General features: G+C 36.7%; 1 protein-coding gene across 6 annotated transcripts in view; it reads left to right on the top strand.

Annotated features, from left to right (window-relative positions):
- Positions 1 to 15,437, top strand: part of OSBPL6 (oxysterol binding protein like 6) — a 98,158-nt gene that overhangs the window by 45,875 nt on the left and 36,846 nt on the right. For all 6 annotated transcript variants that reach the window (XM_064660728.1, XM_064660731.1, XM_064660733.1 and 3 more), the window contains exons 3-4: positions 9,738 to 9,833; positions 12,641 to 12,763. In XM_064660728.1, the coding sequence (XP_064516798.1) occupies positions 9,738 to 9,833; positions 12,641 to 12,763 (219 nt within the window). The remainder of the gene's footprint in view (positions 1 to 9,737; positions 9,834 to 12,640; positions 12,764 to 15,437) is intronic.

The following is a 15,437-nucleotide window of genomic DNA, read 5'->3' as shown; positions in this document are numbered from 1 at the left end:
AATTTAGAAGCAGAATGTGATTCCAAGGCTCTGATCTTGTCTAAAGGTCTGTTGTTGGAAAATGCCTATTTAGCTTTTTACAGCCATTGTATTTCAATTGTCAGTCTCCTGAAAGCAGTATTTCCTAAGGTGAGTATCACCATTTTGTAGATATAAAAGCTTTAATGATGATGGAAGGATTGAGTCATCTGTCTACAGCAATCTTAACCAAACCTTAGTTTATAGAGTAACTGTAAAAAAAGATATTGGAGTAGGTGAATCTGGAGGTGAAATGTATGAACCTGAAAAAAAAAGGACCGATAATCATTATTTGGATATAGAGATGCAGTAGCAATCTAGGCCTCACAGTGCTGTGTACTGTATTAAGCATATAAGAAAAGGCAGTCACTAGCTTAAAGTGCTGATTAAATGAGACATATATTGGGAGCAGAAAAAGAGAGGTGACTTGTCTGTTGTCTCTTTCGTCAAGTAACGATACAGCATAATAGGAAATTATGATGAGTTCTATGTCAATTCTAGAGTTTCTTGCTTTAGGTTGACATTAAGAAGCATAAAAGTAGAATTATAAAGGCTATTCTTGGCTAAGAAGATCACCATCAAGTTTTTCGCAAGAGACAGAGCTACAAATTTTTCACAGATGTACTGCAGGGACTACCAGGTTCTGTGAAGCTGAGTTCACATGGGCAATCTGTGTGCCACAGCAAGTGGGTGGAAGAAGTAACAACTACCAGGAGTGCAGTGCTCAGCTTTGTAGAAAGTAGAAACTACTTGATTTGGAGAGCAAGAACTGTGGTCAGGAAATACATAGGTGAAAAAACTGAGTAGGGGAGAGAGAACCAGGTAGGCCAAATGCTTTGTGAGGTTGTAGGATATGAAACTAAGAAGGAAGGACTGTTTTTAGAGAGAACAACAACTATCTGAAAAAGTAAGACAGAGTAGGAGAGAAACCAAGCATGGAAAAATTTGTGGCTTTGGTTTTTTCTTTTGTGACCAGGAGTATCTGGGAGAGCTAGTTGATGTGTAGAAGGAAAAAAAAAAAAATCTATGAGAAAACTTTATTCTAACTGCTTGATGTTTAAGGTCTTTTTGTATGATTATTCTAAGGAATAGCAGGTTCGCTTTTTATCTGTCCTGTAGAAAAAGGAGTCTAGTGTTTGAGACTGAAGCTACTTAATGCAAAATGCTGGGGCTTAAAATGTGAAACCTGCTGTTGCTATTGCTTTGGCTCCCTTTGCTGTTACACCATCCCTGGCAGCTCAGAGGGAAGCAGAAGAGTGGCAATTGGAAGGGTCATGGCAGGAACAGCTGTGGCTGCAGCAGCTATGGGATTTCAGCCAATAGGGCTTTTCCCTTGCTAGGCCAGGTCCATCATATACACAGATCTACCTTGCCTGCTGGAAATTCATTGTCCTGTTTAATTTAGAATTTTTGGTATTTTTTTTGAGACTGGGAACAATAAGATGTGTGAGAGTTTGTGAAGGGATAGGAGGGAGTGTGCATGGTCATGTAGTGTAATTTTTTAGTTTTAATATGTTGAGATACCTCAAACTCAAGCTTTCTCTTTATGACTGGTCACAATCAGTGATGCAATATCAAGGATGCTTTTATGATGTCACTATAGATTTCTGCCTCATAAATTAACAATATAGTTGATTGGCATTTTTACTGTCCAGTGTACTTGAGACAGTGTTGCTCATGTGAGACTGCAATATAATGTAACGTAATATATTCCATGAGGAAGAGATGTCTGAGAGCTTTTATATACCTTCTCTATTCTTAAATTGAGTAGCAACTTACCTGCTTGATCACTGCTGTCAGCCTGATCTAACGTCTGGAAAAAAATTCTTGGTGGTTACCTGTAAATTTCACTTGTTCCTGTGTCTCTGTGACTTAAAAAGAAAGGCAAGGATGGACAGTGCTCTAATAGATATGGTACAGACCTGAGAACACGCAGCCTTATTCCTAGCTTTGCTTTGTAGCAAAATATAGACTTTTAAAAGCCTTTTTCTTCTCAGCAGTTTGTGAGAATTATTTCAATAATAATTATTAATCTCTCTGAGACTTTCAAACTAAAGACACTACTAAATGCCAAGTACTGTTGTTACAGTGATGTAATTCTCTTTCACTCTCTTTCCTAATTAACTTTCTTCACATAAAACAGTTGAAGCAGGATTAGAGCAGAAGAGTTGAGTACTTTAAAAGCAACAACTCACTGGAGCAAGAAAGTGTTCTGAGGGAGCCAAGGAACGATATGGCAGAATTATTAACAAAAATATGTAGTTATTCTTTAAATTGATTAGCTGCTGCTACTCTACAACATTATTTTTTCCCTGTGCCTTTGACAGAGTGCAAAAATGTTCCTTAGGTTTGGAAGGTAGTATCTGAAGTATCTGAAAAAATGTCTGAAACAATGTGACTTATAAAGCTGTTGAATACTTGTGTGAATATTACATTAGGTTCAATACCATAGCACATGTTTCAAATGAAATAATAAGTCTCAGACCTGTTAGAATTCCATCACTCAAATGGATAACAGTGAACTACTTGATGAGGAAACATCTACATGTGGCACAATCAGACTTTCAGAAGGAGGGTTAAACTTATGAAGTGAAACTCTCTGGACCACAGGTTTGTCCAGGCATGGGGTAGGAACCCAAGTGAGACTTGGAGGGAACTGGTACAGATTGACCCCAGGGGTGAGGCAGCCCTCTCCTTCCCTCCCGAGTACCGATGCTGATGGTGTGTTGGAGGTATGAGACATTCCTGCTCCACCACTGGGAATCCTTGTGGGCAGGCACACATTAGGCAGTAGCACAGGCCCAGGAACCCAGTTCAGGCTGGATGCATCAGGCTCACTGTGTGTATGTTGTGAAGCCAGCCTGCAGTCATGCAGCAGATGCCCTTCATTTAGTGCTTGCATTTCTGCCTAGAATTTACATGATAGATAGATACCAACCAGAAGTACGTCTGTGTGCATGTGCATTGGATGGGCCCTCTCCAGTCCATATTTGGAGATACTTGGATCATGGCTGCTTCTGCCCTTGGTAATATCTGTAATGGTTTGGAGACAAGATCCAGAGTATAGTCCTGGAGATTAATAGAGGGAGATGCTCTCTCTTTCTAAGAAAGACTTGGCTTTAATGCTTTGAAGAAATAAAAAGGTCTGGAGCAGTCAAGAGAGACAGTGATAGCATTCATACCAAATTGTCTTGAAGGGCTGTGTGTACACATTCTCTGAGCTTCATAAACATTGCTGTCTGAGTTATCTCACCTCTAGAAGTGCTTTTCAGGCTGTGTGGTGAATGTTGAAGTTTACATATATCCTATGAAGAAAGACAGAGTTCAAGAAGCATTTGGATGAGGCACATGGTGTGACTCTTGGGGATGGTCCTGTGCAGGGCAAGGGGTTGGACTTAATGATCCTTGTTGGTCTCTTCCAACTTGACATATTCTGCGATTCATTTTTTTAAAAATGTGTCAGTTTGATTAGAAATGGTGTCTGTAGCTATCTTCTATTACCAAATCAGGGAAATCGCTCTCACAAAAGCTTCATTACCCATGCAAATTATGACAGATAAGTTAAATTAGTGTTTTCAGATCATGGTCACTCTTACATTTCTCCTGTCTCATTTTTTCCCCTCTGCTATGCATGCACTTCCAGACCTACATAAGCACTTTCCTTTTGAGAATACAAACTAAAAGTGCAACTCACATACACACAAATGTAGAAGGAAGAAGTGCAACTATTCTGAAGTGTCATTTAGGATTTCTGGGAAACAAATGGAGGAGAAGAAAGAGAATCATGATTATATTTTCATTTCCCCAGTGGAGAGGAAAGGCACAGAAGTGAAGAGGGAGGGTGATTGCAGGTATGATATGGAGACTTCTGTTTTCAAGGCTCTCCTGGGTGATTGGGATTATGCACATTTCAAGATGTACAAATGTATTAGGCAGAAGAAATATAAGCCTTAGTAAAGATATTTGCTCTTCTGACACCTCTCTTTTCCTGTTTTTATTAAATACTTTACCCTGGAATTGAAAATGAAGCACTTATGTAAAAACTTTCCCCTAGTAGAATAATATTTCATGGTTTTTTTTAAAAAATCTGATTAAAAATTTTTCAACCCCCCTTTTTTCCTATCTCCTGTCTTTTTGTACTGTGTATATTAAAGTTCAAAGGATATTGAGAAAGGCTAAGTAGGTAGCTTACAGAAGGATGTGAGAGTCATAGGAAGAAAAGTCTTTCTTTTTCCGGATCTACGCACTTTTCTAAGTGAGGCTCCAGCTTTTTGGTTTATGATTAGTGTTAAGTTAGATTCCCTTTCATGTCTAGAGTGCTTTAATTCATAAACAAATTGACCTATCAAGGAATGGTTTTGTTTTGTGTATGTAATTTTATTTTCCCTCCTTTTTTAAAACTATGTGAGCATGAATAAAATGAATTGCTAGCCTCAGACTATTTAACAAAATATCAATCCTTTTGATTGTGATTATTCAATATTTATAAAAATTTTGTATCATTAGCAAACGTGAATTCTTTCTGTCAGATATTGTAAATTTGTCTGTTTGCTTTATCTTGAGATAACTGCAAAAGGAGAAGATTGCCATTAAAGATTCAGGCTGCAACTTGGTAGGTGCTCCAAACCATCGTTCTGGCAAAGGGAAGGTTGCTGTTGCAATGATAGCTCGTTTCTGCTTTATCCAGTGGAGCAAGAGCTTATTTCTCTTCAGAGTTTGTCAAAAAGTACTCTGAAAACCAAAGACTTCTTTGCTTCCAGAGCCTAAAAGCATTGACATGAAGTATGATATAAAGCTGGAGCTCCAGCAAGAGCTGACATGGAGCTCCTGAGCTAACAAATCCTTGACATTTCTGTTACACAAGCAGTGTTTATTTTGCATATCCCAGGAAAGAAGTAGGCATACATACCTGTATATTATTCATATGCTACAGAACTGCTTCTTATACATATATACTTGTCTTTCACTAAAAAGGTTACAAAGAGAAAATGTTGCTCTTAAGCACATTTCTGTGCAAGATGAGCATGTATTACAAGAAAAAAAATACTGACTCCATGTGCTATTCATAAAGTGTTATTAAGTTCCTTTGTTGGTTAGTTCATAGCTGAGATTGTTGAAATCAACTATGGAGCAGTGTCAATAGGAGAGACTTAGGATGAGAATAGGACCATGGTTGCTTTATAAAAATTAAAATAATGTGTTAGAAGAAAGAAGGGAGAAATACGTTGATGCGATATGATTGTTTTGCTTTGTGCTCACCCTTCTCTCACAGTTATATTCAAGAATCTATCTTTATTCCAACATCAACAGGAGGAAAGCCAGAGCTGACTGAGAAGCAGCCTAAGATAAAAGCGAGTTTCAAGGTTATTCCCTTTGCAAATAATATTGCAGATTAACTCAGCATATATCACAGCTTGTTTAAAAGGTAGTAAAAATGGTATGTATTCAGTCAAATCTGTGTCTATCTTATTACTTCCACTGTGTTTCAGATAACTGGAAAATGCTACGCTTTTAGTTGAGAGAAAGTGGTTGAACATTGCACTTTGTACTAAATGGAATTCAGATAAGAACACAGGTTTGCTAGGGTGCAGTGAATAGCAGGTAATAAAAGATACAATAGTTAGTTCTTTAGATTGAAAAAAACCAACACACACACAAAAAAAACCAGAGAGAAAAGCTCTATTTTGAATTACTGTTGTAGAAAATTGTATGTCTAGGCCCCATGGTTATTGAAGACTGCTAAAATGCTACAAACAAATAAAATGGCCCAACAGATCTTTTTAATTAATTAACTGTTAACCACATGTTGTGCATATTTCTGAACTGCAGAGAGTCTGTGTCCAATGTGAGTGATAAATTCCTCACCAGCCTGTCTTTTTTTTTAAATAATAAATTATAAAATATAGAGAAGTCTTTGCATTAAATATAATTCATTCCATTAAATAAATAAGCAGTGAAGTAGAAAGGGGAGGCATGTGTACCAGACTTGTCCTTCACTGGATTTCCTGTCTCTACTTATTCAAAATATCTTTTCTTTCCTTGTCTTCCCTATGGAAACAGCTAAATGTCTTTTGTTTTGTGGGAAGTCAGATTGAGTGACTAAAAGTTAGGGTCCTCAGCCTCTGGCCTGATGGGAGACCAACCTCGCCAGTGGAATGGGGAGGAGAATCCAGGGATAAAAAAAGATAAAACCTGAGGTTTGAAATAAAAACAGTTTAATAATTGCAATAAAATATAACATTGATTGTAGTGAAAAGGAAGAACAATAAGAAAAAGAAATAAAACCTAAGAAAGGCATTTGATGGCCAATACAACTGCTCACTGACAGCTGACTGTGGCCCAACCCATCCCTAACTAGTGATTGGCCCCTCCTGGTCAACTACCCCCAGTTTATATACTGAGCATGACATTCTAGGGTATGGAATATCCCTTTGACAAGGTCAGCAGTCTTGGCTGTGCTCCCTCACGGCTTCTTGTGCAACTCCTCACTGGCAGAGTATGGGAACTTGTAAAGTCTGACTTAGGGTAAATGTTACTTAGCAACACCCCAAACATTGCTGTGCTGTCAACATTATTCTCATACTAAATCCAAACCACAGCACTAGGAAGAAAATGAGCTCTATCCCAGCCAAGGTGTATGAGTCATTGAACTGTAAACTGAGAAAAGAAGTTGGCAAGATACATAGAAAGATGTTGTAAAGTATGGTTTCCATTCTTGCCCTCCAGAGAAGATGAGAATATGATAGAACATCATACTGTTATTTTCTCCATCAATTTCTTTCTCTGTCACATGTCTTTGGGAAGCAACAGGAAAAAGGCAGGACAGAACAAGCATTTGTGTTCCCCATACATTGGTTTGTTAGGGGGCATTTTGAGGCAAATATGTGCTCACATATGTAGTGTATGTTGTGGATAATCACAAAGATGAAGGAAAGATTGTAGTTAGGACTAAGACTTAGCAATGGCATTACAGGGTAATTTGAGTTTAACTTGTAATTCTGTTGAATTAGTTTTGAAGAGCACACAGAATTTAATAATGTTGGCGTTTTCCTCCAAGACAGATCAACATAGGTAATTCTGAAACATGAAGAAAGTCTGGAATGCAGCAATGTGGAGATTGGTTTTTGTCTGCCTGTATTCTTGGGATGAGAGGAATGAGAGTACCAGGTTGATTGATACACCTAGTTTAATGGATTATTCATTTTTCTGTTTGATTATAAACAAGCCTCGGAAGATGTTTTGATCTGCCTCTTTCTTCCTTTTCTTCTTTTCAGCTTTTTTTTACTGCTTCCTTTACCAACTCTGTTTTTTACATTAAAACACAAAAAACCTTGATAATACCTTCAAGATCTAAGTAATTTTTATTTCTGTAATGCTAAATAACTAAACTCCTGCTCTGTGAAATTAGCTGCTTTTCAAAATGTCAAGTGATTGTGTAATTTCTAGCTGCAATTTTGCAGAAAGATAACATGCATTAATGGAAAACATTTTGCACCAAGTAATGTCTCTTAATATTATGCTAGACACATGTCACAAATCTAAAGAAATGATTTTGTGTTAGCGTAATGGTGGTCATAAAAGAAAAGAATTGAAAAGCAAACATAGAAAAGGCAACAAGCCAACACTTCTGGAAGTAAGGAATGTAAAGAAGGCAGTTTTATTTAAAAAGTGTTCATTTTCTAATTTTCAAACAAATAGTTGAATAAGCCAGCATTCATTAAAGTGCTGTCAGCTAATAATGTATTTCTCTACTGAAGTGGAACTGTAATGACTGAGGGCTAATTAAAAAAAAAAAAAAGGCACAAAACCTCCTTGCCTTAAAACCATGCTATTGAAAATGTCACTGGAAATCTGGCAAGCTAAGGGCTGTTGGTTACTCCTCTCTAAATATTGTACAAAATGAAATTGCAGTTATGTAACAACAAACTGCACCAGCTGCTGCATATGAGACCTTCAGAACATCTGTGTTGGGCATTGCTCCATCTCAAGATGGATGGATTCCTGCCTGCCAGACAAAACTGGCAAGAAAGTTGTGAATCGTCCTGATTATGGTAATCAAGAGACATTTTAATCTTCCTTGGAGGAACAGGTTTAGGTTTTCTTGTATATTGTTAAAATGTGATACTGTGTACATTTTCTCTATTCAGTGAGAAATCTTATCATTGTTTATCATTAGGAACTTTGTGGTTCTCAGCTCAAATAAGGGTATTAAATTATTTTACATGTAACATGTAACATGTGCTACATAAAAAAAAAAGTTTTTCCTCTCCTGACTAGTAAAATACATTGGGCTGAGTAAAAAGCTTTTTGCTGGTTGGCCCTGGAGTGACATAATATTGCTGCTTTTCCACATTCTTTGCTGAAAAATTTAATTGAAAGTAACTGAAAATAAATGCTGATTACTGTTGTATAGTGGCAGTGATGCTTAATCTCCACTGACAACAGATACAGTCTCCACATTTTCCTATTGTCATTCACAGTCACAACTTGAAAGAAAACAATGAAGGTCTGTGTGTTGCTCTGCAGCAAGATGGGGTCTGTGTTGTATATGCATTTAAATGAATAGCTGTGTTTATTTTCATTTAGTTTGGTTATGGTCCTTATGTACTTAGTTGTTGGTATAAACAAAAATATTTACACTACAGTTTGTAGGTTTTTTTATATTCCCTGATTGTTTCAGCTGTCACTGGTACCTATGTAACCTCTTCTTCAGGCAATGTAAAGAAGCTTAATTGTGAACCAAACTTAATTGGCATTTTCAGTTGAGAAAAAAACCCTTCTCAGAGGGTATATGGCAATTGTGTTTGTCGTTTGTGCTACATGTCCTGGAAATGAAGTAGTTTTATTTTATACCAGAGAGATACTGTTGACATGTTGCAGTAGAATTCTTACCAAATAATAGTTTGAGATGTAGCAAAATTTCAACAGAGAATGAAATGCAGATCCAAGCATTAAGAATGCAGTTATTTTCTCCTGTATCAAAAATTACTTTTCTGTTATAAAATAATAGTGAAACATTTCTGGAAAATGGGAAGACATTTTTAGATGTCTTTTAAGAATAGTGGTTTTTTCAGGACTGGTTTTGACATTATGTATTTAATTTTTATTATGAATAAAATTGAATAAAATATGAATAAAATATTTTATTATGATGCTTTGAAGATATAAAATTTAATAGTATTGTCAGATGTAAAAACAGCTGCAATTGTTTGAGACCACAGTGTTCCATAAATGTGCACTAGCAAGCCCGTCAGCTGAGACACAGTAACTGACCTTGTTAACACCTGTAATATGTTAAAAGCGTTCATGTAATTAGTTACTTCAGTTGAGAAACCAATAACAAAATGCTAAGGGTTGATAATGAATATGTTAGAGGCAGGAATATCTTATGTGCAGTGATTTGCTTCAGAAGTGAATGTAGAGCAGTGCTGACTGCACGATATTTGTACTCAGTGTCTTGTATATTAGCAGAAAACATAATAGGAGCACTTCACATTTGTGTAGGTAAGAATGGCATTACTTGTCTTTCCTGGCTTTTTTTTAGTTAACCATAATTTCTAGATTAAAGAGAGCAATTAGTTTAAAAACCAATAATAAAAAAAGAGAGAGAAGTATATTGCCTCAGAAGACGAACTGTTTGCACATTTAAGTCATGGATGGGTAGCATTTTGTATGTTTTGTGCCATGGTGTTACCTTTAATTTTTGGGGTTTTTTTTAGAGTGTTCATATTTTGGAGCGGAAGGCGTCTTCGGGAAGCACAGACCCTTCTTTAAGCAAGCAGTTCCTTGAAAGCGATCATCTCTCTCTATCCAAGGTAAGCAAAAGCACTGGATGTAATCTGGGTGATGAGCTTCCCTCTGGAGTTACAAAGCAGCTTGACTAACAGCTTTGGGATACTGTTTTGTATGATTCTACTATTGAGTTTATTGTGAGTCTGCCCTGGAGCCTTTTGTTCCATAACTGAGATGTCAGAGGAGACTAATCTTTAGCAGTTGTTATATTAACAAAATCAAGGATTTTTTATTTTTTTTTTTGCCTGTGGATGGCCCCCAGGAACAAATTTTACAACCTCAGAGTATGGGACTAGAAGGAACTTTGATGATCTTTGTGGGTTCCTCCTGACTCAGGATATTTCATGATTCTGTGACTGTGAGAAATTTTCCAGTCCTGTCCTCTTACTATGGTAGAGTAAATCACTTTCAAGTCTAAAATTGCTGCTAATCAATGATTATATTAGTTTTAAAAATATGTCCTAATGACATTCATTGTGGGTAGTTTGAAATTTCAAATCTCTTGTTGAGATCATCTTTCCTGAGGCAGAGAGAAAGAGAACTGCGGGAATGACACCACCAGTTCCTGAAAGATGGAGCCTTCTGTGTGATGTTTTGAAGTCAACTTCTTCCTGGGAAAATTCCTCAGTTTTGGAATAAGTGATTCCAAACAAGTCTAATTTCACATAAAGGTGGCTTCATTTTAATATACTTCATATGCAGAAGCAAGATTATTACTGAAAAGGATGCTGTGATATTTGTGGAATATTTGGTGGAAAAGAAAAATCTGAAATTAGATGTCTGTCAGTTCTGAAACAGAACTGGTAAAACAACTTCAAAATGAAATACTATATTTGTCCAGGGAAAATTAAATGGTTTATTCTTTTTTATTTGGAAAACAAATATTCTGCAGTCAAAAAGACTAGGTTCATAAAGCTGTTCATTAAGGTGGCTCCCTTAATCCCCATATGTGGGGCATATGCAGACCCAGGGACGGAAAGTTGTGATTGTGTTTCCCCAGTCCTGCTGCTTTGCACAGGGCTGTTTCTCACGTAATATGTAAGGTATCACTGAAGTCCTAAAGTACTGATTGCCATTGGATGAGGACTCTTCAACATATTGCTTTCACTCTGTTTTTTCTGGCTGCTCTTTCATGATGTCCCTTATATTGGGCATATCTCATCACACCGAACCTGTGGGATAAGGCACAGTTAGGATTGTTAGAATGGTTTTAAGAACAGCTTGTAGCACTGATGCGGTAGAAGACAAGTATCCACACTGCACTAAGTAATTGTTCATTTTATCCTTCTGTAGCAGGCCTTTTGTTTAAATGAATAGCTATATGAGATTGTGTGGTCTCTAGCTGAGAACTAATCAATACTGATGTTATCTAGTAGATAAAAGACTTATGCCTGCATCTGATCATCTAAAAGAGAAATCAATATGGTGAAGAATCAGTTGGCAGAGTCCCAGAGAAGACTCTCTGCTCACCCCCAGGGGACTTAGAAATTTGTTCCCCTCAAGTGCCAAGTACTTCCTTCTATGGAAAAAGTAATGTATATGGGCTTCTCTCTATAGAATGGAAATAGAATATCCAAGCAAATATAGGGAAGTAAAAAAAGTGGGTTTTGAGTATGGCATTTACAGACAATGAGATAATTAAAGTTTATAGTTATGCAGGGAAAACTAAACTGAATAAGGATTTCTGTTACAATTTACTGCAGTGCGTGTTGTCATAGAGCTTTTCACCCTTCTCAGAATACTAAGACTTTACTGAAAATTGTAGATTTGAAATTTGCTGTTACCTTTGAATTTTCGTAATAGTAATGTCAGTGTTATCAGAGCTGTGTAATTAACTTGGAGGTGTTATGAAAGACTGACAGCGCTCGGCTTTGAACAGTTTTGTGGGAAATGGAGAGACATTTGTTTTTCCCTTTAAATGTTTGATGCTATATGACCTCTTTCCTTTCTTGATAACTTTTTATAACATTACTGGGAGTTGTGACAGATAAGCTGAGAAAATGCAAGTTTAGAAGTTTGTAGTGTATAATTAGTAAAATAGAGTCTGAGTGAGCAGGCAATAAGAGATTTTTAAACTGGTGCAGAATTCTGTTGAAGCAAGAGGGTAGAAATAAAGGCATGACTCAGATTTTTTCTCTTTAAAAATATTGTTCTTTACGGTTCACTGTGTTGCGCTGTAAGTCTGGCTTCAGTTGCACCAGTCACCAAGCATAAGAAATGGTACATACAAGAAATATGCTTTAATTGGCTCCCTGAAAGGCATACAGCTGGTTGTATCTGAAATTATACTGTTCCTATGTTTTTCTCTAGAGAGAAAATTAGTTAACTTTCCTATAAATTTCTTGTAATACAGTGAAAATGAATGCAGGAAAATAAAAAAAATCCTTTTGCAGATTTCTGAAGGCACAATTAGCCTATGAAACTCTGTCATAAAATGCCTTTGAAGATGATGGCTAGCTACATTCAAAATCAACAATAAGGCAACTTCTTCTGTTAGCTTTTCTGATTTGGAGGAAAAAATAGGGTATGCAGAATCAATGCAGCTTTTACTTTAAAGATCAGAAAATTTTAAATTTTTTATGATCAAGAAATACCACGAAGACCACTGTTAATATATGCCTTATCTGGTAAGAGTTAGACTTCCAAAAATGTTCATGTTTAGTAGTTTTAAATGAGATACAGCTGGACATAATATAGTGACTGTGTAGTTTTGTACCTAAATTTTAAAAGCCTAGCTTTCCTACTCTGTCTTGCATTGGAGAATTTGTGCTACTTGAAAGTGCAGTTTTTCACCATGTGTTAATCTAAGTGTCTTCATATTTTTCACCAGGAACCTGACAGCTGGGAAATCATAGAGGGTCTGAAAATAGGCCAGACCAATGTCCAGAAGCCAGACAAACATGAAGGTTTCATGCTGAAAAAGAGAAAATGGCCATTAAAAGGTTGGCACAAGGTAAATGTCTCATAAACCAGTCAGAAGGTTATTACCTAATTTTATGAGTTGGGACTTTTTTGTCTAGAGGAAATTAGGATGTCAAATAAATACCCAGGATTTTGGTGAGTGACTTTTTCTTTCACCTATGTATAGAGTAAGTTTGCAGACACAGCTCATGGCTTTTAAGTCACAGTGCCTGCTGCCTGCTGTTGTATTCAAAATCCAGATGGAATTTGTAAATAACACAACAAATGCCTTGTGTTTTAAGAGGTTTGTTCTTTGCCATATATTATAAAAAAGTGTAGCTGTGTACTCTAAGATTGCATTGAAGTACACTGAAGTACATAATATCTACATTGAAGAACACAGCAGAGGAGAGCTGAGGGGTTTTCCATGGACCCAAGATGTTCATGCAGGAAAGCATTCCCCTTCAGGTCTGCTGACTGAGCATATTTGTTCAGCTTTGTCCCTGAATTTTGTTTGTCTTCTTGATTGGAATCTTCATTGTGGGCATGCAGTGTGAATATGGATTTTTGCCATAAAATGTCTCTATTTAAAAAAACCAAAACACCCCAAAACTTACCCCTAAGTCTTCTGGTTCTGTTGAATTAATTTGGACACATATCTTCATGCATGATTCCACCTTTTGTTAGCCTTAAACCTGGTGTTCATAAACTTTTTTGTCTGTATTTCATACCATAATAATTGCATTTCCCCCCCTTTTTTAGGCAACAAGATACGTGGTATTAATGCTCAACCATCTTTTTTCACCTGAGGCTACTTGAAGCAGGATAATTTTCTGGGACAGAGTACATTTTACGCCAAAAGATAGTGAAATCATTTGGTATACATCGTATTTTTCTGGGAAGAATTAATTTTTTTTTTTTTTTGCTGAACACTGTTGGACTTACGTCTGAGTCCTAATGCAGTCCATACTAGTATAAATTACAGGTTTTTTCTGCATGTTGTACTAAATGAAACATATGCCTACCACAGTTTTTTGTGCATGCTTATCTACATTAGATGTTTTGGCTTTGTTTTTCTTAACTAGAGTTTGTAGTTTCAGCAACCAAATACATATGCACCACCTGAATTTAGTCTAGAGATATTAAAGGATTTCAAACTGTGTTTCAAGCTGAAACACTGAAAGAACAGAAAAGGTTAGCCTATAGAAAAACCCCAAAACATGACAAAGCAGACCATTCCTCCACCCCCAACGACCCTTCCACTCTCAAAAAAAAATCCAAACAATTAATTTGAATTACATAAGAATTTATAGAATAAACCACTGCTCCCACTCCTTTAAAACACATTGTGTTAATATGTTGTTTCTTGGCTAAGTGTCTGTTTTGGTAAGGAACTAATTTATAGGAGAGCAAGAGCAGTCCAGCTTTCACAGTTCTATAAAGAAGATCACTACTGATGATCTGGATGACTTTAGAGCAGTTACTTGTGTAAATAATTTTTAGTGTGATTAAGAGCTTCACATTTTAGCATCCCCCTCTACTTCGCCTTACATTTAACCTTAGGAACTGAACTTAGGTTTTGAAGCTGTGGGTTTCCTAGTAATTTTATTTGTTTTTCAACTGCTGCCCGAATATCCTGGAGTTTCCATAACAATACTGTGTGCTAAGAATCCAGTGAAGGAATTTCAGAGACAGTAATTGTAGCATGTGCTCTGTTAGTGTTCTGATAGTAAAGCCATAGATAGCAAACAAAGTAATAGATAGCATCCTTTGTCTCTTGAACATTGCATGTCATAGTCTGACAGTTTTGAATGTGCTTTAGTAGCATACCAGGTATAAGGTGTGCAACTTGGCAAACATCACTTTCTGAAGTGCAGTGTGCTTGGAATGAAATGATGATGAAAGATCATTTTCTTTTGTATGTGCAGCTTAGAGAGACAGAACAATATGAAATTAATATCATATTCTTGTGAAGTTCATTAATGACCATACCTAGGTAAAAAGAAAAGAACCAAAAAAGTTCTTGTTGTTTTGACATCTTATTCAATGAGTTATGTCTCCAGGAAAGCGCTGTTTTCTTGCCCTGCATGAGATTTTGGTACCATCTGTTGTGTGACAGACATAATTTCTAGAACCATCTTCAGGGGAGATTTTCTGCCATCTAACTCGGACCCCGCTCATAGTGTTAATTTAACAGGTTTATGTCCTGAAACCATTTTCCTTCCCTTCCATGTCAAACAGCTTTGAGAATCAAGGATAGTATTTTGCTGGGTTCTGGCTTTTTAACATAGATTAGTGCTTTAGCTTACACTTTAAAAATAAGAATTAGTTGCGCTTACTTTGCATGTTTTGAAAGCTAGTGATGATAGACACAAGTTAGCAAATCTCATTTCAAGTCTAGGTGTCCTGATAGCCTGTGTCTTTATGTTATGTGCCAAAGTCTACATTAACTTGACTGTAATGCAGCTTGAATGATCTGGTACAGACAAGCTAAGGCAAATTTTTTGTGTGAATAGGGGATTCTGCTCTCTGCTGAAACTAAGAACCACTCAGCAAAATAAAGATGTAGCTGTAGCACAGATAGGCATCATTAGGTTAGGTCCTAACCTAATCATTAGGTTAGGTACCATTAGTCCTGGTAACCATGTCAGTGAAGATATAGGAGCTCACACTGTATCATTGACTAACACCCAAAAAATGGGCCCTCCCGTGACCTGGGTCTGTTG

Source organism: Pseudopipra pipra, chromosome 7 (assembly GCF_036250125.1).
Source record: "Pseudopipra pipra isolate bDixPip1 chromosome 7, bDixPip1.hap1, whole genome shotgun sequence".
NCBI classification, from domain to species: Eukaryota; Metazoa; Chordata; class Aves; order Passeriformes; family Pipridae; genus Pseudopipra; species Pseudopipra pipra.
The sequence above is the reverse complement of the archived record's forward strand: the minus strand, read 5'-3'. Positions and strand labels throughout refer to the sequence as shown.